Here is a 27,379-nt window from a genome sequence, read left to right on the forward strand (position 1 = left end):
CTACAATCATAATAATCAAGGGAGTAAGGCAATCTTTCACTTCTGTACACTCTCTGAGTGGATAGTAAAGGCATGAATAAACCCTTATGTTACGCTTTTTTTTATACTCACGTGGCATCAATATGACCAAACTGAGGAACATATAATGTATTGTAAAAGGAACCATTAAAGTGAATTACACATTTCTACAGTTATTAAGCTGATCTAGAGGCACTTAGCAACTTGCATTTGTTGGATTCAGGGAAACAGTGTTGTCTTAAGGTAAAATCTGCTGGTGAAACACACAAAGATTTATTAAAAACAACAAAGTACCACATAAAATTCTATTAATCAAAATTTTAAGTGTTTGGACAGGTATGACAGCAAATAACTCTATGTATCCACAACAACAGACAATCAATCTGGAATTTCTAAAAACTGTTCACAACTAAACAAATACAACAATAAGCAACATGTATAGTGCTGCAGAAATGAAAATATGAAGCTGCTACTGAATAAATTCACCATGTTGAGAGAGTAATAACTGGTTCAAAACAATGGTAGTGTCAGGAAAGCAAATTTTAGTTCTGATGCTAAAATCTGTGCGCCTGGCAGAGAAACAAAATAGATTTGAAACTAGAAAGTAATGCTACAGTTTCATTAATATGACCAGCAACATAAGACATGTATTTGAATTGCTGTAAACTGACACAGCTACAGATAAATCATTTCAGTAACACATACTATATCTCAATTAGATTTTTTTGCCACGAGATAGGTGAATTTTCTACTGTTGACTGCCCTACTGAGGCTTGACTGAATCACCGTGATATCTTTCTGCATTTTATCATTAGATACTGCTTTACTAAAATAGGATCAGGAAACACTTCTACAGAGTTATTAAAAAGCCTTTACTTTACAAAAATTTAACTTCTGATTTTTTTTAGAGCAGATTTGCTGGCCTGACAACTTCCCAACATGTTAATGATAAAGATTATTTTTCTCTCAAACTACAGAGCAGTTTCCTTCTCCCTTTCACTTTTGTGATGAAACACATAATAGACAGAGTTCTCAGAAAATGTAACAAAATATCGTCCATTCAGTTATTTACAATATCTATTAATTTAGTCATACTCCAAGTCTAAAGTTACAATATTTAACAATTGCAATATTTGACACTACAAAGAGGAAATATTTGCTTCAAAAATAATTTTATTCAATGCCTGAAAGACTCAGGGTATCAAATAATTAATATTCTAGATATTTATATTACGTAGAAAAGCGAAAGCTGCAGTGAAGGCTCGACCCAAGTGGTCCCATATTGGCGGTGAGTGCACTTCCCTGCCTCAGAGCCAAATTCCAGTGCTTGAGGCTGCACACTGTAGGTGATCACATTCAGAAAATGCTGAAGGACACAAAGCAGTTAAATATTTACTAAATGTCATTCCTACAGTTATAAGGCAGTAAACTTTCTCAAGAAGCATGTAAAAGTTTGAATAAACATAACATTCTAATGAGAAACTACAAAGATTGAAATACTGACTCGCATAAAATGAATGAAGAAATGTTAACAACATTAGCACAGAAATTCTAATAGTAGTGTTTAGAAAAATGTAGACGACAATATGTAATGTCTTTATATAACGAAATAAGTGATAGGTGAATTGCACATCATGGAATAAATGATACATATGTACAATTACTCTGTACTGCTATGGAAAGGAACAGTTCTGCACAAGACTTGAGACAGACAGAATAAAACAATAAGTATTTCTAGATGCCAGACTCTACAAAGTTGCACTGTGTATAAGTGAGAGAACAGTGATTTAGGTCTTACAACATAAGCTAATGTGTTCACAGGTTCTGTGGACAAACATAAAGCTACACTTATTTTCTAACAGTGTTTAAACATTGTTAAAGATTGTTAACGTCAAGTATTTTGCTACTGCCTAATGTTGACATACAAATAGAAGCAAATTTACCACACATTGCAAAATAAGTTCAATTACAACTCATTCTCAAAACTGTATATTTCATTTTCTAGTTTTATAGTTGCTACTTAGATAGGTAAAATTGACAGTACATTTCTAATAACGAAATAGGCTAATGAAATTATCAAAATAAGGGGTGATTTTTAACAATGGTGCTAAACTACTGGAGGCTCTCTCTGAGTGGGTAAGAAACAGTAACGTCTAATGAAAAGGGTGTTTCTGGTGATGTATGGTTTATATGCTGATGGGCAATATCAACCCTTTCACAAATTATCTAGGATTGAAAATTCCTGTTAGCTGCATGACAATAGCAATACACTTTGCAAACTGACTTCTGTTTTGCGAAACAAAGGTAACTACTTGTGATAAATGTAATTGTCACCATGCAGATATTAAACTGGCAATTGGAGACAACCTGCAGGTATCAAAGTAATTGCTTTCTTGTTGTTTCACTATGCTCAGTATAGCTCGTAGCAGTTAACTGACAGCTGTTAAAGCTGTTTTCAACAACTGTTTCACTTTGTTAATGTAAATTCCCACATCCCAGAAGGTATTCTTCGAAGAAGCGATCCAAAGAATGCAAGGAATGACTAACTCTGTACAGTACAGACCAAATGAGGCATAGCTGGACTTGAAGACAGGAAGACAATGTGTCCCATGGAAAGAACTTCCTGCTGTACACTAGTGCTCCAGCCCACATCCTACTCCAACAGAGCAGCACAACCACCGTGCTACCCACTAGAATAAACTCCACTCCAAGTCACGTGGGATGACTAACAGGTGTCTAGCATGGAAATCTTGCCTTCACACACGCGTGTGTTACACCTCCTATTGGCTGTTGCTTCTACTGTTGTTTGCTGTTTGCTTCTACTGTTCAAAACCAACTTACACGTGTTGCACAGAGGCAGCTGAGATAAAAATGTCACGTTTTTAAGCAAGTAGTAATGCTGAAATAATGTAAAAACTATACAATTGACACTTTAACATTAATGGCGCTTCATTTAAACAAGATTCCTCTGTCTAATAGTAGGTAGCAGTGAGGGTTACCTCAGAAGATGAACTACTGGCACAAAATTAAATATTTATATCAATGACATAAGAGAGGAAATCCTACTTACCACTTAACAACCTGAAGCAGGAGAATCAGAGCAGAACAGAACATAAAACAGACATTGAATCTTAAGCTTTCACTGAACATTTTCCACAGTCATCCTTACTCTGAAACAACATTTTATTTTCATAAATATATTATTACTTTACTTTTCCCTCGCAGTATAGGAGACGACCCTATACTCCTGTTGTTTCGGCAGTGGATTAGAAAATATTTTTCTTTAGGGTCTGGAACCAGACAAAAGATACCATGAAATGAAAATTCGATGCATAAGACAGTCAAGAAGTGGACTAACACTTCACTGCATCTCATGTGAGAAGCAACTATACAGATGACCACTTTTAATTAATGATTTATGTAAAATCTCACCACTGTAATTAAAAAATGGAATATTTCACATGGAAGCAAATCAGTTAAATTTTCAACAAAGAAGACAAGATGAGAGTGTAGTCCAGTCACACCTGATCATGCCAAAATTTGGGCACACAATCCTTGCTTTTCTATCATTATATACAAGTCACCAAATAGATCAAAATGATGCTTATTCAACTATAGTGCCTTTCTATCTCTGGCAGTATTGGTGCTCATATGCCCTTCCCTTCCTCTAATCTACTAATCATCATATCCCTCCAAATGTTGAAGGAAGGTGGGGGGAGGGGGGAGAGACCTGAGACGGAGTGCAATTTTTAACATGTAACTACTTAATGTGCAAACACAAGTGTCTTGCATATATCAAATCTGTGTTACCAGTCATAACAGAAAACAACTTAATAATCTTTGAATACCAGCAGGTAATCGGATGAATTAAGAATATAAATTATATGCTTTCTTTATTGTAACATGCAAGCCCACATTTAGGAGGACTGTTGAAGCAAAGCAGCTATGTGGTGCTGTCACCTCCCAGTCACTTGCAACAGAAACTGGGAACTCTAATATACAATGTAGCATATCCTGACACAAAATGAAACCAAGACAACAAAGCAAAGCTGAAGTTATGAGTACCAACAACGGGGGGTGGGGGGGGTGGGGGACTAATGTCCACAGGTAACTAAGGGCCTTGATCGCATACATACTAATGTCAATGTAGACTTGTTTCATCCTGTCTTGTTCTCTTGTCTGGTCATATAAAACCATATTTTTTAAATTATGATTAATTCAAATGCATATGGTATGTGTCCAACAATCATCAGGCACATCGATACATGAAAGATGATATAATTTTTGAAGGACACTTCTGATAAATGGCAATAGCCTAAATGAACAATGTATTATTCGCTAGCAGTACCCTCAAAAAGATACGACTTCAACTAACGAAGTCAATAGTTCTGTATAATAATATACACAATAGTTTTACTCTCCATTATGGAATTGCTACTTTAAGGAAGAAAATACACTGGTTCTGTTAGACAAATCAGCTTCACATAAAGTCTATTATGTAACAGTATGATTCACTCAGCATCCATATTTTCTCTAGAGAAAACACTGAGGAACCACTAACATTAGGAACTTGAAACATAATTATTTTCATTTAAAAATGTGTGCACATATACAACATATAATTACAAATCACGAGTAATAGTTCACACTTGCTGCAGAACAGCTTGGCAATGTGCATTAATTATCAAAAATGCATGCATAATCTTCAGCAATAATATCACAACAGTAATAAACTCAGTAATAACCTCAGGATTCTAATTTTCCAACATAAAACTCTTAAAATCTCTGATAATGAATGATAACTGACAGCAGTGCGGAAAAACTAAAATTAATTTCACATTGGCAGTGTTTCTACCGTGCACAATGAGCATACTGCTTATAAGTGTGAGAAACGTAAACACACTGGATAATAATTATAACAACCAAAAACTTCAAGTAAACCATGTTTCACTAATAACACACATGAAAGCAACATCTATGTTATCAGACCAACCTGAGACAGCATCATAATGATCATTAATTTACAGAAAAAACACACATGTAATTGATGAACAGTAAGATATTAGCCCTGAAGTTATGGAAATGCAGCATCTAAGATTTTATTCAATTATTTCATATTTTACTCTAGTATACATTCTGTGTGCAAAATTGTGCAGGATTTGAGAATAATGTAAATCAATATGGTTTTTATAACATTTTACATTAGTTTTACATTACCATTTACTTCTGTGACAAGCAAATATAGGTGCAATCCAACGGCACTGATGCAGAACGCTTTGCCGGTGGATCACAAAATATGAACTTTCGCCATCACAATCAAACAAATAATGGATAATAAAATTCTTAAAGCAAATTAGACTTTGAGCTTTACTGTTATGAATTTTTTAGTAAAATATTACTAAGTATTTCAGCAGTTGTGAAAATGAAAACAAATAATAACTCAAGCAGTCAACCGGTTAATGTATTAGATCAGTCTGTTTACATTTCACATGCCCATAATGTCTTACACAAGTTTATCTTATCTTACAATAGAAATTACAGTTCAAACTTTGGAAAATTTCATGTCTCAAACTCAGTCTCTGTTGCCACAACTTACTCTAGAGTGAAATGAAACTTCTATGTCTGGAAGCACCAAAAGATACTGACAGAACTTATACACAATACATGACACACAATTAACGGTTTCCATAGAAACTATCACAAAAAACCTCACACATTTGTGCAGTCTGTGGTAGCTGATATGTGAACCAAAAATGTATTCTAATGAAAGTATAAACCTGTATTTTGCACAATACATTTAACAAGTAACAGGATATGAAGTTCACTGAAGAGAGAGAATGATTAACATTTTCTCAGAGTATGCACCTGCTATTACAATGAAAGAAATAACAAGAAGGAAGACACATTATGGTGCCTGGCATATTGCTGCAAAAAACTAAATGGACTGCATAGACCAGAGTGCACCAGCAGACATAAAAAATATAACTGATATGCACTAGATGTTGCCAGAGATATTGCCATGTAACACACGTGAAAGTGCTACATAGCTGGTGCGTGCTGCAATGTCGTACCAACCAATAGGGCCCACTTCGCAGTCAGCACACGCCAAGTACTTGACGCCAGACACTGTATTTGAGAATCCCACATTTTCAAATGAATACATATCTTCAACAACCCAGTAGTCCTTTATCACTTCTTCTTCAGGGTTACTCGGCACTTCCGATTTCTGCTTCATGTGGGGCAACGGGAACTGTGGACAAGTGTTCAAATGAAAACAGCAACTGAGCACAATTAGGTATTTTTCTACGACTGTCATATTTTACAATGAATTCAAATAATCTCTCTCACTAAATTCTGTGTGTGTGTGTGTGGGGGGGGGGGGGGGGGGGGGCGCACTACTGCATAAATTTTTTTGAGTGTGATCATGCACTCTAATATTGTGTCATGTTGAGACTGCTCTATCATGCGACAACACAAAGGAAAACAAGAATAATTACTGCTGTACACATGGAAACAAATATGGGCGAAACAGTGTGGTGCACATCTCTATGAACATTGTGCAGCAGGACAAAATTATGCAAGCTTAGTAATTTATTATGCCTCCTGAAACAGAGAAATATTTCTTCCGCCAGTAATGTAATGTTTAATAAGTTTTCCTATTTTTTACTTTCTAAAACAACTGCTCTAAAAGCTTTGAAATCTACTGTTACTCGATGGCTTTAATTTTCAAATTTATCTGCCATACTCCACCATTCTCAGTTTTGGCGTTTGATACACAGATGATGACGATGATGATGATTTGTTTCATACAGAATTAACCAAGTAAAGGTGATTTAATTCAGACAGACAATTACAAACCAGATGAAATCTGACCAGATGAACAAATTATCCTCTCAATCTGAACAAACTGCTCAACTACTTCTAGGTTCAAAATTTTGAATCAGAAGCTAATCCTTAAGGCTGCAAGTAAATAGATATGCTATGTGTTAAGGAAAGTCAGGATAGCATTGATAGGTACTAGCATACCCTTGTTACAAAATTTTTCAATTAATTTCCCACCTATGGTAGCTGAAAGTGAACAACCGAAATGGAAGAATTTTGCAATGACATGAAAACGGAAGGGATTTGATGATAGCTTTATTGGCTACATAGGAAGCATTCAGCTTTAAATATAGTGATGAAACCTGGGAAACTGTGGCAGCAAAAGGAGTAAGGAAGTAACTGGCCAAGTAAACCAACTATGATAGGCAACAAGAGGCATGTCAATGAGCAGTGCATTTCGAAAGAGGTCCATCAGACTTTTGTACTGATCACCAATAGCCAGAAAGCTAAGATAAATCAGTCTGGTTCTAACTTGTATGCAGACACGTTGTCACTGGTCTTATCAATTATTGAACCAGTTTCATTTGAAAGACAGTATAACATCTTCACCACAGTATAGAATACTACTTGTTCCAGGCTATCGTGGCATCCAAATAAACTATTATCCTAATAACTTTTAAGATTCTGGAACAAGAAATTACACTGTGGATAACATTTCAAGATTTACATTACTGTTTTCCGTTCTCAAATCTTCCTTTGCTCAACAATTATTGTGTTCTTCATCAAGTTATAAGGATGCTTGAACAGTCACTTAGGCCCACAATGAGCAAGACCAGATTTCTTAGTCATAGTTCTAGCAGGCCAAGGCAGTACAGTCGAAATTGGTGCATGGAAACAGAATGACAGGTTAGATATCCGAGCAGGAGACATAAGGCAGATGCCTCTGTACTCTTATACAATCAGTACGTATTAATTACATTGGAAGCTATGTTAACTTTCTTTTTTATAGGTCTGCATTACCACCCCTTTATTAGAACTGACATTCGTGTATGTCTGCACAGGTGAGATGTACCTCCATCTACCTGCCTTCATAGGAATACTTTACTCATTTTTAGTGGACAAACCAGTCTCTCTACATATTGCTTTCTTCCCCTTCACTTCGCTGTGCACGCACACACTGGATATCATCAGATATTCTGTTAATAATCATGTGCCTAACTCATACCAGGCCTCTTCCCTGATATAACTCTTGGGATGGTTACTGAACATAGAGTCTAGTACAATGAGCAGGAATGAACTATATTATGATCCACACAAATCCAAGATCTATTTTCTGTGACACTGAGCATGATCTATGTTCTGTGACACTGAGCATGAATGTAGCAGATTAACTGAACCTACCAACATTAGGTCCCATCCTGTACCTAAATTATGTGAAATGTGATTTCACATGTGTACAAACAGTAAGCGAAAAGAACACTGACAATATTTCTTGTGTGTCTATATTAGTTTCTAGAATGTAGACTGTGTGGTAACACACTGAGGTGTAATGTTACCCAGGTCTAGGTGAGGCAGGAAGGTGACAGTCTCGTGGCAAGTTGGCGAAGCCAACAAATATGGATACGAGATCTTAGGTGCGGTGACATACTGACCTGTAGCGAAGCCTAAGATCTACATTAGGTTGGAAGGTGACATTTTTGTTGAGTGTTGGCAAAGTTAATCCAGCAGAGCTTACAATAATATATAACAAATCGTACTGATCTCTTGCCACTCCTTTTTCACTTGTCCCATTAAGAATTCTCAGTTTACCAAAGTCACAGTAAGACAAAAAAAGTAAGGAATAAAGATTAGGATTTAATGTCCCATTAACAATAAAGACCTTACTTACAGACAAGAGCACCATCTCATACTAGTGTCGGTGTATGCAGCACATGTTGGGTATGACACTGTTTTATGTTTTTTGTAGAGTGAAGTTTGAAACTTAGCAGATTTTGCTGTGACATTTTCCTTTTTCTTATTTAGTCTCAAGATGACAGCCATACGGTAGGAACAAGTTATGTTGTGGAATGTTTATGATGTAACAGAATAAGTTCTCCTGGTTTCTGCAGAAGGAATTTTTTTTTTTTTTTTACTTTTTTCCTTTCAAACTGGCATCACTGTCATGATCTGGATAAGCATTAACAAAGCTTCAGGTTACTTCTGGTAGTAATTTGGGACATAATCTCATAGCAATTCAACAAGGGAATTCGAATGCCTTGTTTTTTTCCCCTCATGAGAAAACATTCTAGTAACGTCTTTCAAAAGCCAAATCCTCTCCAACTTGCATATATGGACTGTTTGCACCTTATTGCCACACATTCAGGTCTAGTTTAGTCTCCTGACAAAGAGTATAAGTGTGATCAGTTCAGACTTTAACTCAATATGATTTTATGAGCAGATGTAGGTGGAGGAAAGCTTAACATGGAAGACACTGCAATGGTTAGATGATGTCTTCCAGAAAAACAATGTGTAAGTGTGTAAAGTTAGTAAATATGTCAAAGTCACTATACAGTCAGTCAGTGATCACCCTGTTACTGAAACAGGAGAACATGAGGAAAGTCAAAATACTAAATTAAGTCTTCTGAAATTAGATGTATTGTATTATGGTTTGTCTTTGCAATAACATCATAAATATCAAAATGTCATAATAACAAGGGGTTACAGAACAAAAAATCAACTAAAATTGCTCAATGGAGAAAAGACAATGGGAGTTCATGGGACACCTGTAAGTTTCATATAAATTATGCAAAACAACTTCCTCACCTAACAGCAGTTTACTGTAGGTCACTCAAGAAGTGAAACACTTGAAACAACTGAATAAAGGCATCTGTCAGTTTAGTTTCCAGGATGATTATCTGACAAGAGCATAACTAAAGGCCAATATTACTGTTTCGGAACTATATAACATGTTTAAATCTCCTCTGTAGGACTCAATAATGGCTTCACAAATACTAATCTTGCGAAACACTCATTTGTTTTCTTTTATGAGACTTTATGCCAATGGTAAATCGTGATCATAGAAGAATTTATTGCACTGCAATAGTTAGTCTTGATCTCAAAATAATTTTTATTGAGTACTAGTCTTTACTTCAAGAAATGAAACTCACAAGCAACAAAATTGTTTAGAAATCACAGCAGATTATTATTCTGTAATAAATGTCAGTTTGCTACTTTCACCCATGAGGTCCACAAGCTATCCAGGCTGATTCTGTGTTCCTTGACTCCAGAAGGTCGAGTGAACAAAACAGAGCTTGCAGAATATCAGACTAACTTCAGGAACTCAGCAAGTAATTCTTAATGAGGAGAACTCTTTGGCTGTGAGAGTAATTTTGGGCAAGCCCCAACAGAGTTATACAGTCATTGCCATCCATGATTTACATATATGATCTGTTGGATAACACTGGAAGTTCAAGAACATTGTTTGCTGATTGCTCTTGTACGTAGAGACACCAACTCCACAAAATTTTAGCAAAATGCAAGAAAACTTGCTCCGGGTTGACATTTAGTGAAGGAACTGTCATTTGACCAACCTAAATTTAACAAACTACATATATAGGCAGAAAGGGCCCCTATTGACTGATTTCAGAAACACCACAATAATTACAGAAAAGGCAGGTTGATTTAATGAAGGAATAGTGTGTGTGTGTGTGTGTGTGTGTGTGTGTGTGTGTGTGTGTGTGTGTTTGAGGTTTACGGGCGCTAAACAGCGTGGTCATCAGCGCCCAAACGCATAGAAACAGGAACACAAGCGGTGAAGGGACGAAGACGGACGCCGAACAAGGAGAACGGCTAAAAGACACAGTCCTGACGCAGTTCCAAATGCGCACATACAGAGGCAAAACAAGAGGAGAAGAAACACACTAAAAAAAGGAAAGGAAACACAAGGAAAAGAGAACAGATACCGAAGGGAAACAAGGAGGTAATCGTGACTGGCGGACCTCTTACCTAAAACCTGGGTGAGCCAGTCACCCAGCAGCACATTAAAACCTTCTCTCTAAAATCCGAGGCAACAGATTGGACAGGACACAAAACCGTAAGACCTTAACCACAGTCGCTGCGTCGTCTTGCAAAATAGAGGGCAAATCCGGTGGCAAGGAAACCACCGCCCTCTGGTCAGAGAATAAAAGACAGTCAAGTAAAATGTGGCGGACAGTAATCTGGACGCCACAAGCACTGCAGATTGGGGGGTCCTCCCGCCGGAGTAAAAAACCATGCGTGAAGGGACTGTGTCCAATGCAGAGGCGAGTGAGGAGAACCTCATCCCGCCTGTATGACTGGTAGGATGTACGCCATGGTCGCGTAGTGGCCTTTACCAGACGCAGCTTATTGTCAGAAACTGCCAACCACTCCTCTTCCCATTGATGCATAACACGAAAACGCAAAAGGGAGGTTACAGCATGGAGGGGGACGGCACATTCAACAACGTGAGGGAGGGAACATGCATCTTTGGCAGCCACATCCGCCAGTTCGTTTCCCCTAATACCCACGTGCCCCGGCACCCAGCAGAAAGAAACCTCCTTCCCCTGCCGTTGCAGGTGGAGTAGGGCATCATGGATGTTCTGGACGAGCGAGTGTCAAGAAGATGCTCATCCAACTTCATGTAGATGCTGCAAGGGAGGCATGGCACATCATCACAAAGGTTTACTCTTAATATTCCAAGAACCTATGTTCCAAAGAGAGTTACAAAACATATTATCCTCTTCCCTTTTGCAAAATGGCTATCATGCTAGTATACAAGGAATCTGTCCTCATATGGAGGCTTACCAACAGTTCTTCCCTATCACCATTCACAAATGCAACAGGAAAGTGTGGAGGTATCATGATCACACTAAAGCGTGAACTGCACTTATGGTGTTGGCAGCTCTTGTGTTGTGTACTGATGTTTACAATTCGTTGATGTTGGTCACAGTCAGTCAAACGATAGTGTATGGTAGCCAATGAGAATCACTGAATATAAAGGTTTCTTTCAGCAGAAGATATAAATTGATTACATTTGTTTTCAATATGGAGAGCAACAGAATAACTTTCATTTTTCTGGTTATAATGAATTTTACAGTTGGTTACTGATTTTCATATTTTATTCGTGTCTGAAAATAACTACACGTGATGACAGATTAATCTGTTGCAAAACCTGCAGCCTTGGTAATCCTGTGGCCTTGGTTAGGTTGAAATGTGACAGCGTGGTTGACAATTGGCATAGCCAATAAATCTCCACACGAAAATATAACTGCCATAATAGACTGATGTGTAGCACAGCCCAAGATATATATTCACGGCCACACTTACCTACTTTTACGTCTTCTTTTCGATTTTGCCAAAAATTGTGACAATGTAGTTAAAATTTAGCCCAGTAAAACAACATACCAGCTAACTTTATTTGTGAACCATAGGAAATTGCGAACAAGCTCTCCCATTGCCTCTCGACACGAGACTGACAACTTGTCATATTCAGTTCCTATTGTTCAACATGCAAGTCATTACCAACATCGGCATGCGATACAAGAGCTGTTGACACTGTAAGAGCACTGTTACCGATGATGGTGCCCACTTTGCATCGTAATATGGCTTGCAGAGTGTAAATGTAAAGATAAGTCTGAATTATTCATTTGCTAAGAAGTTGGCAAATGAAGCCTGGCAGCACTCTTGAAAAATAACTTCTCATAATTTAGCTTTTTGATTTTCTGCCTGATGAGCTTGTCTATCTTGTGAATTGTTCTTCTTTGATAACTTGAAATTCTGAAGTGAGCCATCACATTTTTCACAACTGTTTTTGTGTAAACAAACAGGCCATTCCATTTTCAGTTGCATTTGATCCTTGCATAGTCCATTTTTTAATTGTTTACCTTTGAAAGAATTGATACAGATTAACATGTTTTGCCCTTTGAAAAGTCTAGTAAATATGACCTATCACATATGAAGTTTCTCACTGAAGAATCCTCGATTTTGTGCTGATTTTGCCCTGAAACTCCTCATGCACATGCGGGACTTGCTTTCATTTATCAATTTCTGAAACTCTTCATAGAGGTCTTCTACTTTCTCATCAGAATCTGAGGATGCTAATGGCACTAGCCTGACGGTATCAAACAAGTTCTTTTATTATAACAAAATGCTATGAAGTATCAATTCTGGTATACCACTGTCAATCTAAATAGGTCCACAATACAAGCAGCCAAAAGTGTGACAGTTTTAGGTAATGTAATTTATTCCTATATTGTGTTCCATAGTGCCCATCAAGGAGGAAAAACTTTACAGATGTGGAACAACTGAAGGTATACATTAAAATAAGACAACAGACATAACAAAAACTTAATTTGTACATAGCATTAACAATGGACTATAAATATACTGCTTAATGCTATTCACATTTACACCATCTTAATTTAATCACGTAAATGAGTAAGAATCCTGTTACTTAAAAAAAAAAAAAATTGCTTCTTCCCCAGTTTCATAACACAAGGTGATCCAGCACAGCAGTTACAAGCTTTCAAGGGGGAGTACTCCTATAGGATGCAAAATCAAATGCAATGCGTGGTTGGAAATGCTTTCCTGGCACAGTAGGGACTACACAATACCCAAGAAAGGAAGGACACAAACAGGTTGATAAAACATGTTTATTATTCATCATACAGCAGAAATCAAGATATAAGAACAAAAATAGACAACAATCATCATCAAAGAAGGTTTTTGAAATTATGACCTCCTACCATGATGCAGGCCTCACATCTCTGGCGCATGGAAGATGTGATGTCCTGGAAAATACAGGGCATGTCTCCGACTTCCCCAGCGGCTGCCACAATGTGCGCAAGGTCCTCAGCACTGTTGACGGGGCTTTTGAACCCAAGTGTCTTGACGTATCCCCCAGAGGAAGCAGTCAAGGAAAGTGAGGTCTGGCAATCTCATTGCCCAATGCCCAATGCGGACCATCCCAGCCGATCCAATGTTGACAATACACCGTATTCAGGTGGCGATGCGCATTAAGACTGCAATGTGAGGGGGCCCCATCATGCTGAAACTATATGGCAGAACCCATCACAGTGTGTAAGTGTGCCCCCTCGAATCGCTGGGGCAATAGTTGCTGAAGAAAGATGAGATAGGTTGCACCTGACAAAGGTTGGAGCAACAAGTACAACCCGACAAGGTGTTTCCTGACAGTGCCGATCCATGCATTAACTGAAAACTGTCTCTGGGCTGCACGGGCTCTTGTTGCATGTGGGTTCTCCTCCAACCACACAGGGGTGTTATGTGGATTGAACTTTCCCTTCCACATGGAGGTCACCTCATTGGTGAACAAAATCAGGGTTGGGAAGTGGAAGTCTGTTGTGCACATCTGTATATACCACTGCACAGAGGACACTCGTGGAGCTAAATCGTCTTTGTCCAGTAACTGCACAGCAGGTGCAAGGGGTTGTTCATGACTGATTGCTTGATTAATTGAGAGGCTTTATGGGACCAAACAGCGAGGCCATCAGTCCCATGATTCCGAAGTTAGTCGCAGAAGAAAGGGGGTCCGCTGAAAGGGGGTCCGCTAAAAGTGGATGGATCCAGTCAGGGGTGTCAAATTATAAAATAATGAAATTAAAACACATACAGAATAAAGCATAAAAAGTGAGACCAAATCTAAAAGCTGGAAAAAAAATAGGCAGTCGTTCATGGGGTCCCAGACCAAGAAAACACGAAGAGAGGTCCCAAGTACAACCACCCTGCCCCTACCCCAAGAGTAAAGTAAAACCTTATATCCGGAAATGAAAACCACTCTCACGGAGGAAACTCAGGACCAGTTCAACCATCCGTGAGTCACCTGCTAATATTAAATTTAAGGAATCAAGAAAACTATACTTAGCACGAAGGGCCAAAAGAAGGGGACAATATGTGGGACACTTTTTTGTTATGGTTTTAGGGCGTAAAACTGCTACAGTCATTAGTGCCTGTGAAAGAGCTTCAAATGACTGACATCATCTTACTTGCACTAATAAACTCGAGAACGCGATCAGCTGAGTGTGTGTCATCTGCTAAAACGGAAGATATATCAGGCGACAACTGTAGACGGGCGCGTAACAGAATAAAATAGGGGCACTCAAGTAAAACATTTCTTATCATCCACAGCTGAGAGCAGTGGGGACAGAGTGGGGGAGGATCACCACTTAAAAGATGCCGATGGCTAAAAAGACAGTGCCCTATCCGGAGTCTAGTTAAAATTACCTCCTCCCGACAACGTGTTCGGGAAGAAGAGGTCCAAGCACAGGGAAGAGCTTTCACGTCCTGCAATTTATTATTGGGAAGTGTTGACCAATGTGTGTGCCATAAAAGAACAACACGACGACATAAAACACTCCGTAGATCGGAGAAGGGAATCGTGAGAATAGCTGGCCGAAGAAGAGAGACCGCAGCCTTGGCCGCTATATCGGTCGCCTCGTTTCCACAGATACCAACGTGTCCTGGGATCCAGAGGAACGCCACAGAGACACCCCCCAAGTGGAGCAAGTGTAGGCAGTCCTGAATCCGGTGGACCAGAGGGTGGACAGGGTAGAGAGCTTGGAGACTGAGGAGAGAGCTGAGAGAATCTGAACAGATAACATACTGTATCCGCTGATGGCGATGGATGTATTGGACAGCCTGGACAACAGCGTAAGCTCCGCAGTATAAACCGAACACTGGTCGGGAAGCCGAAATCGAGTTGGGGTGTCGTCAACAATATAGGCACTCCCTACACCAAACGATGTTTTTGAACCAGCAGTGTAAATAAATGTGCTTCCTTCATTTGTGTACATAGCGCAGCAAATGCCCGACGATAAACAAGTGAAGGGGTGACATCGCTGGGAAACTGACAAAGGTCACGGAGCAGGCAGGTCCGGGGCCGGAGCCAAGGCAGTGCTGTACCCCAAGTTGTCAAGAAAGTTTTAGGAAAGCAGAAGGAAAGAGAATGGAGCAGTTGACGGAAGCGTACTCCCGGTGGTAGTAGGGAGGAAGGGCTGACTGCCTACCCTAAATCCAAGGAGGTGTCAAAAAAAAAAAGAGGTCACGGGCCGGATTAGCAGGCATGGAAGACAGGTGGCTAGCATAACAACTCAGAAGGACAGCTCATCGATTGGATAGAGGAGGTTCAGCAGTCTCAGCATAAAGGCTTTCCACAGGGCTGGTGTAAAAAGCTCCAGACACTAAACGTAATCCACGGTGGTGGATATAGCCGAGACACCGAAGAATAGACGGCCGAACTGAGGAGTAAACTATGCTTCCATAGTCCAATTTCGAGCGCACTAAGGCGCGATAGAGGTGGAGAAGGACCACTCAGTCCGCTCCCCAGTAGGTACCATTCAGGACACGGAAGGTGTTGACGGATCGCAGACAGCGAGCCGAAAGATAGGAAACATGGGAGGACCAGCACAGTTTTCTGTCAAACATAAGACCCAAGAATTCAGCGATGTCCGAAAACGGAAGGTTGACAGGTCCTAGATGTAAGGAAGGCGGAAGAAACTCCGTACGACGCCAAAAATTAACACAAACGGTCTTACTGGGAGTAAAGCGGAAGCCTCTTTCGATGCTCCCAGAGTGGTGATCGAGACATCCTTGAAGATGTCGTTCAAGAAGGATGGTCCATTGAGAGATGAAGTAGATCACAAAATTGTCCACAAAGAGGGAGCCCGAGACATTAGGAAGGAGACAATCCATAAATGGATTTATGGCAATGGCAAACAGTACAACACTTAGCATGGAGCCCTGGGGTACCCCATTTTCTTGGGAGAAAGTATGGGAGAGAGTAGAGTTCACCCGCATTCTAAATGTGCGCTCCGCCATAAATTCGCAAATAAAAAGGGGCAGCTGACCTCAAAAGTCCCAAGAGAACAGTGTGTGGAGGATGCCTGTCCTCCAACAGGTATCGTATGCTCTCTCCAGATCAAAAAATATTGCTACTGTTTGGCGTTTCCGGAGAAAATTGTTCATGATGTAGGTGGAGAGCAACAAGATGGTCAACTGCAGAACGATGCTTTCGGAAACCACATTGGGCAGGCGTTAAAAGACTGCAGAACTCCAGCCACCAGGCTAAACGGCAATTCACCTTACGCTCCAAAACCTTACATACGCTACTCGTGAGAGAAATGGGGCAATAGCTAGAGGGGAGATGTTTGTCCTTTCCAGGTTTCGGAACAGGAACGACAATAGCTTACCGCCATCGTCTGGGAAAAGTACTGTCAGTCCAAATTCGATTATAAAGGCGAAGGAGGTAACACAGACTATGGTATGATAAATGCAGCAACATTTGGATGTGGATACCATTCGGTCCTGGGGCGGAAGAGCGAGAAGAAGAGAGTGCATGTTGGAGTTCCCGCATGGAGAAAATACTATTATAGATTTCGCGATTTTGAGAGGAGAAAGCAAGAGGTTGCACTTCCACTGCACGTTTCTTCGGGAGAAACGCTGGCAGGTAATTTGAAGAGCTCAAAATCTCAGCAAAGTGTTGACCCAATGAGTTAGAAATTGTGACTGGGTCCACTAATGTATCATGCGCGACAGTGAGCCCAGATAAATGTCGAATCCGACTCCAAACTACCGAGGAGGGAGTGAAGGTATTAAATGAGCTAGTAAAGAAGTCCCAGCTTGCCTTCTTGCTATCGCGGATGACGCAACAGTATCACGCACGGAACTGCTTATAGCGGATACAGTTGGCCAAAGTAGGATGGTGTCTGAAAATGCGAAGAGCACATCGCTGCTCACATATTGCGTCACGGCATGCCTCGTTCCACCAAGGAACTGGGGGGCACCAGGGCAGTTCGGAGGTGCGAGGTATTGAACGTATGGCAGCTGTAAGAATAACGTCTGTAATATGAGTGACCTTATCGTCGATGCTAGGAAAGTGACGGTCATTGAATGTCACTAGAGATGAAAAAAGTGCCCAATCGGCTTGGGCAAACTTCCAGCGTCTTGGGCGCATATATGGCAGTTGTGGCTGCAATTGAAGGACACACGGAAAGTGGCCACTCGAGTGTGTATCAGCAAGGGCGAAACATTTGAAGCGCCGAGCTAGCGGAACAGTACCGACCGAAAGGTCCAAATGAGAGAAATTTGTGGTGGAGGGAGACAAAAATGTAGGGTCCCCAGTGTTGAGGCAAACAAGATCCGCTTTGTGGAAGACGTCTATCAATAGTGAGCCACGCGGACATGGATGTGGAGATCCCCAAAGCGGATCGTGGGCATTTAAGTCCCCAACCAGCAAATAGGGGGGGGGGGGGGGGGGGGGGAGCGGAAGCTGACCAAGAAGATGAAGGAGATCAGCTCGTGCCATTGGTGTGGACGATGGAATGTATACAGTACAAAGAGAGAAGGTGTATCCAGAAAGGGAAAGACGGACAGCAGCAGCTTGGAAGGAGCTGTTTAAGGGGATTGGGTGATAATGGAGAGTATCATGAAGAAGAATCATGAGTCCTCCATGTGCTGGAGTGCCTTCACCAGAGGCGAGATCAAATTGGACTGACTGAAAATGGGGGAAAACAAAGTGATCGTGGGGATGCAGGTTTGTTTCCTGAAGACAGAAGATGACCGGCAAGTAGGATCATAAGAGGATCAACAATTCATCCCGATTGGCTCGAATGCTGCGGATATTCCAATGGATAGGGACATAGGGTGGACAGAAAATGGAAGAATGTGACCAAGGTTGGCCTCAACTCAACAACTGCTCAGCGCTTGCGACCGACAGCGTGGAACGGCATTCAGCCGAAGGTAGAAGATCCTGATCCATAGGTTGTGCAGGAGCAGCTCCTGCCACCAGCGATCGGCCGGTTGATCGGCTGCCAGCAGTGTGCCTCGGCGACACAGAAGACAGCCGAGGGTAGCTACGCCAGGTGGTGCTGTAGATGAAACATGCCGTGGTGGAGAAGGAGAGGAACTGGGTTTCTTATTAGCCTTCTTGGAAACAAGATGTTTAGATGGAGGAACCGATGGTTGTGAAGTTGGGGTACATAAAAAATCTTCACGAGTAGGCTCTTTTTTGGAAGTCTGAGTGTCTGACTTTTGGGCTCGATTTTTAGCAGAGCCCGATGAATGGTGAGCCATAGAGTGAGCAGGTGAGAGTGCGGAGGTTGAACGGGCAATCTTTGCGCTGGCCGATCTGACGACCGTGGCACTAAAGGTGAGATCACAAGTCTGCGTGGCTGCCTCCTTTGTTGGCCGAGAAGAGGCAATGACAGCGCTGTATTTATCTGTCTGAGGCACAGTAGGCTTTCGACTGGTGAACAACTTTTGAGCAGCAAAGGTCAACACCTTTTCCTTGACTCTGGTTTCCTTAATGAGCTTTTTGTCTTAAAAAATGGGGCAATCTCTAGAGGAAGCAGAATGGTCTCCCATACAGTTGATGCAACGAGGGGATGGAGGTGGACAAGCACTCTCATGGGCATCCTTGGGCACACGTAACACATTTGGCGGGATTGGAACAGGACTGGCTGGTATGATTGAACCGCTGACACCGATAGCAACGCGTAAGGTTTGGGATGTAAGAGCGAACGGAAATTATCTCACAGCCCGCTTTTATGTTCGATGGGAGTTGAACTATGTCAAATGTCAAGAAGACAGTACAGGTTGGAACGATGTTCGTGTCAACCCTCTTCATGACTCTATGAACAGCCATTACGCCCTGGTCAGACAGGTACTGTTGAATTTCTTCGTCAGACAATCCGTCGAGGGAGCGTGTGTAAACGACCCCATGTGAGGAATTTAAAGTGTGGTGCGCTTCCACTCAGGTAGGGAAGGTGTGTAGCAGTGAAGTACGCAGCAATTTTTGTGCCTGGAGGGCACTGACTGATTCTAACAACAAGGTGCCATTTCGTAATGGGGAACAAGACTTTACAGGACCTGCAATTGTGTCGACACCCTTCTGAATAATGAAAGTGTTGACTGTGGAGAAGTCTTGACCTTCGTCAGACCGAGAAACAACAAGGAACTGTGGCAATGATGGAAGAACTGTCTGTGGCCGAGACTCATTGAACTTACACTTGTGAGCAGACATACTAGAGGATGAGGAAACCATTGTGGAAGTATCCCCCACAATTACTGGCGTCTCCGATGGCACACTCCTTCCTTGTGGGGGCCCTCTCAGAGGGCACTCCTGCCTTAGGTGATTGTTCACACCTCAGGTCACACCCCCCAAGAAACGGACGGAGGGACCATTCGGCACTTTCGGAAGGTATCAGCTTGGGTAATCTGGCGGTTACCAGGGGGTACATACGTGTCCTACCTGTCTTCCCGGGTCGGGGAATTACGCGTTATCCTGTCACTGGCTATGCATGAAAATGCGTGGGTCGGCCTTCAGACACACACAGGGAGGAAAAAAGAGAAAGGGAAAAACAAAGAAAGGGAAAGGAAAGAAGAGAGGTCTCAAACTCCGTAGCGGAGAAAAGGGGTAAGGGAAGAGGTAAGGAAAAGAGAAGGACAACGGAAGGACAAAGACTTGCAAGCAGAGAAAGCGAAGAATGTTTTACATTTTCGAGTGTCCGTCTCTGGACGTAGGCACAAAACATACTCCCAGAGGGGGAAAAAGGAAAGGAAAGAGACGGAGAGAAAAGGGTGGGGGCGAAGATGGGGGATGGGGAAGGATGCGGAAAAGGAAGGTATGCAGCCCAGAAAGGAAGGAGGGCCACATTAGCTCGGGGTCCAGTACTCGCTATGCACATATCCACAAAAGAGTTGTGGACCCTCTGGGGGGATGTGGGATACTGTCAGTCTGGCTCCACAACCACACTGTGGGGGTGATTTGTTACATAGGAGGAAATGATGAGTGAGCCTGGTATGACCAATGCATGGACAGCATAAAACAGTGGACTACTACTGAGTGGAGCAGAAGGAAGAGCACCAAATTGCAGTAGACTCCTTGATTGTGCTGAGTTCATTACTATGAACAGTAGCACACTAGATGTCATTCCATTTCTGGGCAAAGAGAGATTTGACGTAGATCCACTTATCCTCAGTTGGAATCGTGAAAGGAAATGGGGGGTAGGTACCTGCTTCTCTAGCCAAACAGTCAGCCAGTTCATTCCCCGGGATGCCCACATGACTTGGGACCCAGAGAAAGACAACTGAGCAAGCAGCATGGCCAAGGGCAGACATGAGGTCATGGATAGCAGAGATCAAGGAGTGACGAGAGTAGAATCGGTCGATAGCCTGCAGGCTGCTCATTGAACCTGAACAAATTAAAACACTGTGGAGGGAGGCCTGAGAAACAAAATGGAGGCATCTGAATGGGTAGAAGTTCTGCTGTGAACACATCACATGATCCTGGCAATAAATGGTCTTCTAAGCCAGCACGAGAAGTGAAAGTGTATCCCACCTTATCAATGGTATTAAAACCATCAGTGTAGAAGATGGTGCACTGTGGAACTCTGCAACAATGGCACGTAAAAGACACCAGAAAACCATAGGGGTGACAGATCTTAGGACTCTATAATAGATCAGTCCTAATGTGTGGTTTAGGCACCAGCCAAGGGGGTGTATGGGAGGAAAGACACAGGGTGCATTACAGTGAGTGGAGACCATTACGGGGGGGGGGGGGGGGGGGGGGAAGTGAGATGCATGCCAACTGGCAATCCCACATGTGGGCTGGTGTCTGGAGGAAGAAATCCATCATTTGCAAAGAGGACAAGGTACACAGGATGGTCAAGGAATTGGCAAATAGCGATTGCATAAGAAACATATTTGTAGAGAGGGTATCCCTGCTTCTGTGAGGAGACTGTCAACGGGATTAGTGCAAAAGGCACTAATAGCCAGACACACCCACAATGGTGAACAGGGTCATGCAGCTTCAAAGTGGAAGGAGTTGCTGAGCCATAAACCTGACCACCATAATCTAGTCTGGGCAAAACTAGAGCACCGTAAAGATGGACAAGAGTGGCACGGTCTGCATCCCAAGACTGTGGGCCAGGAGGCGGAGAGCATTAAGCTTCCGCATGCACAGTCTTTAGGTTGCGAATATGGAGAAGCTGTGTCAGCTTTTTTATCAAAAATACACCCCAAGAAACGGGACTGTGCTACAACATCAAGGAGCTGGTCACCTAAATAAAGTTCTCGATCTGGGTGTACTGTGGGTCAATGACAAAAATGCATAACCTCCATTTTGGAGGGAGAAAAGTGGAAGCCACGGGAGGTGGCCCACGCAAAAGGCCCATTAGATGGCGCAGGTGCTACCAAGTGAGAGCTGCACCAGATGTAAAAATCGTTGACTTACAACACCGGGGTAACCAGATGCCCAACATAGGTTAAAAGCCCTTTGATGGCTATGAGGAAGTGGGTGACACTTAGCACACAACACTGTGTGATACCGTTTTCCTGAATCCGAGCGACACTGAGTGAATTGCTACCTTGAACCTAGAATAGCTGGCGAGATAAAAACTCGTGTATAAAAATCAGAAGGGGACCACGGAAGCCCCAGTCATGGAGGGTAACTAAAATTTCATGGCGCCGAGCCATGTCGTATGCCTTATGTAGGTCAAAGAAGACTGCAGCAAGGTGCAGGCGGTTAGTAAAAGCATGTTGAGTGGCTGTTTTCAATCTGAGTAGATGATCAGTTGGAGATCGTCCTGCACAGAAGCCACACTGATATGGGGACAAAAGGCCTTGATATTCGAGTACCCAACATAACCTGAAGCTAATCACTCTCTCGAGCAATTTACAAAGTACATTCATCAGGGTAATTGGGTGGTAACTGTCTAGAGATGCAGGGTTCTTCTCGGGCTTAAGGACGGGGATAACTATACTGACTAACCATTGTGATGGAAAAGCACCTGTGAGCCAAATGCGGTTGAAGACCCAGAGGAGGTGTTAGCTTTTGGGGAACGTCCAAGTGTTGGATCATCTGGTTGCGGTTGGAATCCGGGCCTCAAGAGGTAAGAGCCTGCAAGAGTTCCCGTTCAGTGAACGCTTCATTATAGGGCTCAGCGTGGTGCGGGGTGAAACAGAGGTGGTCTGTACTACTGGTTTCTGCCAGAGAAAGGTCACAGGATAGGAAGATGACATCGATGCTGTTGCAAAGTGTGTCATGAGGTGTTCTGCAAGGACCAATGGATCAGAGCACAGAGCACCTTGGCGGTTAAGACCCTGTACAGTTGACTGTCACTGGTGACCCAGAAGGCTATGGAGCTTGGGCCAAACCTGTGATGAAGACGCATACGTCCACAGGGAGGAATCATAGTGCTCCCAGCATTCCTTTTTATTCTGCTTAATAAGGTAACGAGCCTTAGCACAGAGACACTTAAAAGCGAGGTGACTGGTTTGTGAAGGGTGTTGTTCAAATCACTGCAGTGCCTGTTGGCGGTCCTGGACAATGACTGCAACATCCTTGGTCCACTACAGTACCAGTTGACGATGAGGGGACCTGTGGATAGGGAACAGCAGTGCCAGCAGTATGAAGAATAGTGGCAGAGACGCCTTGCATGACTGCACCAATGGAATTCAAGAGGGAGGTGTCAAAGGGCACAGCAGATGTATATAAAGGCCAATTGGTGCTGCAGAATGCCCAGCGTGAGGGCCTGCTGCCAGCCTGGTGGCAGCAGGGGAATAATAGAATCATCAGAAAGTGGTCACTGTCACAAATGTCATCAACGGATGACCAATGTAGGGTTGCCAAGAGAGCAGAGGAGGAGATCGTGAGATCAATAGCAGTAAAGGTGCCATGAACGGCACTGAAGTGGGTAGAGGAACCATCATTGAAGAGAGAGAAATCTACACCCATAATAAGTTGGTAAATTAGGAGACCCCCTACCTGTTGAGGTGGCACTCCCCCACAGTGGGTGGTGTGCACTGAAGTCCCTGAGGAGGAGAAATGAGGGCCAGAGTAGCTGGATTAAAACAGACAGTTCAACATAAGAAAGTGACCTACCTGGAGGGAAGTGGACATTGCAAATGGTGATTGCCGGAGTCATTTGCACTCTTAGCCACTATTGCTTCCAGATTGGTATGCTGGGAGATCCAGTCACTAATGACATCAGAGCAAACCAAAGTGCAGACCTTGCCAGTTGCTACCCCAGGGCCGGCAAGGTTCCCACAGAACGCCCGAAAACCACGAAATGTTGGAGAGTGGTCATAACGGAAATGCATTTCTTGAAGAACAAGACAGCCTCCAGAATAGGAGACAAAACTTCATATATCCAGTAGGTGACAACAGTATGCATTGCAGTTCCACTGGATGATTGTGCGGCAAGAGTCAAGGTTAGACATAAAGAAACCATGTCACACAGTCAGTGGTCATCACCGACAAGGATGGGGAGAAATCCATAAATAAGATGTCAGACTCAGATTGGGAGGGGGTAGATGGCACCTCCACGGGAACCAGGTGGGCCTTGTCTTGGCATTACTTCTTCTTCTCCTTCTCCTCTTTCAGTGGAGGAGAGGAGCAGGGCACAGAGGGAGTACAGGCATCTGCAAGATCTGGAACCGAAAGAGAGCAGGTGATCTTGAGGTGCACAGATGGTGTGTTTCGTGGCCAAGTTATGGTAGAAGTCTTCCAACCTTAGAGATACTGGGGAGAGGGGTCCCAGATGGGAGGTCGTGGGAACTGCATGGGAGGCGGAGAAGAGAGGGGCATGGGGCTGAGGTAATGAAGAGGTAGGAGGGGGAAAGGATGTAACAGAGGCAAGAGTGGAAAATAGTGACACTAGATGGAGTGTCTCATACTTTTGGCGAGCCTCAGTATAAGACAGGCAATCAAGGTAGTTTTACTCTCGTATATCCTTTTCTCTCATGTAAGCTGGGCCAACCAGCCAGTGAGAGGGGTGGCAGTCATGACAACTGCCACACACAGGTGGTGAAACACAGGGGCTTTCCTCATGGAGTGGGTGACCATAGTCAGCACACAGAGGGTCCGCCGTACATTGGGAAGACGTATGCCCAAAATGCAGGCACTGAAAGCACCTCATGGGTGGTGAGACTTACAGCTTCACGTCACATCTGTAGCACACAACTTCGACCTTCTCTGGGAGGGTATCCCTCTCGAAAGCCAGAATGAATGTGTCGGTATTGGTGCAGTTGTCTCTGTGACCCTTCTGCATACCTCTAACAAAATGAACGTTTGTCACTCCGGTTTAGCCCAGAGTTCCCCATCAGTTTGCTGGACGAGGTCGCTATGAAAAATCACTCCCTGGACCGTATTCAGAGGTTGGTGAGGAGTAATAGGCACTGGAATATTGCTAAGACAATCACAAGCACAAAGAGCTGCAGATTGGACAACAGAAGAGGCTTTGATGAACAGAGAGACCAACCGCATCTCACTAAGAGACTCCACTACACCGAACTCGTCCTTGATATTCTCCACAAAAAAATGGCTTTTTGGTGATGAATGTGTCCCCATACACACTAGTACAGATGAGGTAGCGCAGAAAGTGTTTCATCCCAAGACTGTGAGCCTGGCCCTCCTCCCATGGTGCAGCACGGAAGGGACGGCTGCCAGGTCATGGGAAGCAGCATTCAATGATCCTTACTATTTGAAGAGACAGACACATTTTTGCAGCTTGATATGCTTCATGCGCCAAGCATCTGCCCTGATACCATCCATGATCAGGGGCTCTCCCCATGGACGCCACCCAGCCGCAGCAAAGCCCACCTGGCATGGCGGCCGTTTGTTTTGTTTTGCTTTAGGGCACAAAAACAACTGCGGTCATATGCACCCAAGTCAAAACTACAGAACACAACATAGAGGAGTTAAACAACTATACATCAGTTCCTGTGGACGGAATAGGAGACAACTAAAAACAGGCTCGCGGAAAACAGTCTAAAAAAACACCATAGAGAACTAGAGGTCCAAAACTGAAAATTAAATGGCCTTCGACATATTGCTTCAGTGGATAAAAAGTAAAACGCACTCGACAGCCTGCGCGTCATTCGCTAAAACAGCTGATAAATCAGACAGCAAACCCAAACTGGAACATAAATTGTTAGAAAAAGGGCATTCCAGCAGGAAGTGGTGGACAGTTAAAATTTGGGCACAGTGTGTACAAAGTGGTGGTGTAGCGCCATTTAGCAAATGACGATGGCTAAAAAGGCAGTGCCCAATACGTAGCCGAGTTAAAATAATCTCCTCCTGGTGGGAGGACCACAAGGAGGTCGTACAAGGCACTGGGAGACGCTTAATATGCTGAAGCTTATTCCCGTAAAGGGAGGACCATTGGCGATGCCAAAGGGACAACACTTCCTGACAGACGGCAACACAGAGATCATCCGAGGGAATATTGGTACTCATGGGCTGAGGTACAAGGACTGCAGTCTCGTCAGCAACCTCATTTCCTGGCAGGCCGACATGACCAGGGACCCTCAGAAACATGACACTGGCTCCACGAAGAGTGAGCGAGTGACAGTTTTCCTGAACCCGCTGCACTAAGGGATGAACACACAGACTTTGGAGAGGACTGACTGAATGAATCTGAGCATCAGACACAATTGTAAAGGCTGTGTCACCAGATGTACTCCGTGGCCTGATACAAGGCGAAGAGCTCGGCTGTAAATACTGAGGAGTGTGCCGGAAGCCAATATCAAAAGTCATGGGTGCCAATGATGAAGGCACACCCAACCCCATGATCAGTCTGAGAGCCATCAGTGTAGACAACTGTACTATTGTCAAATTCCATATGAAGGATGGGAAACTGGAGGCAACAGACCGAGGCTAGAGTAGCATCCTTAGGAAGTGAATGAAAGCCAGGGTTAACATGGGCTGCTTCCCAAAGCCAAAGTGGTAAAGGGTTCACACCCACTGGGAAAGTTGCAGGTAGTGTGAAATTAAGCCGTCATAGCAAGTGGCGAAAGGAGACTCTAGGAGGTAACAGAGAAGAGGGATGAGCCTCATACTGAGGGTCGAAGGAGTCATCAAAGGAGGAGGCAAAGGAGAGGTGGCCATGCATGGCAGACAAAAGGCATGCATAACTGCTGCGAAGGAAGGCAATGCTCCAGGAGTAAAGACTATCAAGCCAGCACTGAAGACGCTGCTCAGTGAGACAGGTCCATGAAGGGCTGCAATAGGTGGCAAAATCGCCAACAAAAAGGGAGGTGTAGATGCCTGATGGGAGACAAGCTGTGATAGGGGTAATGGTGATAGCAAAGAGGAAGACACTCACGACAGAACCTTGAGGCACACTGTTTTCCTGGGTAAAGCTGTCTGACAAGGCTGAACCCACATGCACCTTGGAAACTTGATCTTGTAAAAACGCCTGAAGGAAGCAGGGCAGGTGGCCACGGAAGCCCCATGTATGAAGAGTATGGAGGATACCAGCTCTTCAGCAGGTGTCATTGGCCTTCTCGAAATCGAAAAACACAGCCACAGTCTGGGATTTCTGCAGAAAGCCATTCATCACATTGGTAGACAAAGTAACAAGATGGTCAGCTGCAAACACTGTGTTGAAATCCACATTGTGCATTCATCAGTAAATTGCGAGACTCGAGCCACAATACCAGCCGGGCATGAATCTTACATTCCACCACCTTGCAAACGCAACTGGTAAGAGTGGCTAGAAAGAAGATTTTTGTCCTTGCTGGGCTT

The 27,379-nt window shown here is 43.0% G+C and overlaps 1 protein-coding gene across 1 annotated transcript in view; it reads right to left on the reverse strand.

The window, feature by feature from the left end:
• Window positions 1-275: 275 nt before the first annotated feature.
• Window positions 276-27,379, reverse strand: part of LOC126278008 (guanine nucleotide exchange factor MSS4) — a 56,510-nt gene continuing 29,406 nt past the window's right edge. The window contains exon 2 of the mRNA XM_049977710.1: window positions 276-6,268. Coding sequence (XP_049833667.1) covers window positions 6,014-6,268 — 255 coding nt within the window. The 3' untranslated portion in view covers window positions 276-6,013. The remainder of the gene's footprint in view (window positions 6,269-27,379) is intronic.

This window comes from Schistocerca gregaria, chromosome 6 (genome assembly GCF_023897955.1).
Source record: "Schistocerca gregaria isolate iqSchGreg1 chromosome 6, iqSchGreg1.2, whole genome shotgun sequence".
Taxonomy (NCBI): Eukaryota; Metazoa; Arthropoda; class Insecta; order Orthoptera; family Acrididae; genus Schistocerca; species Schistocerca gregaria.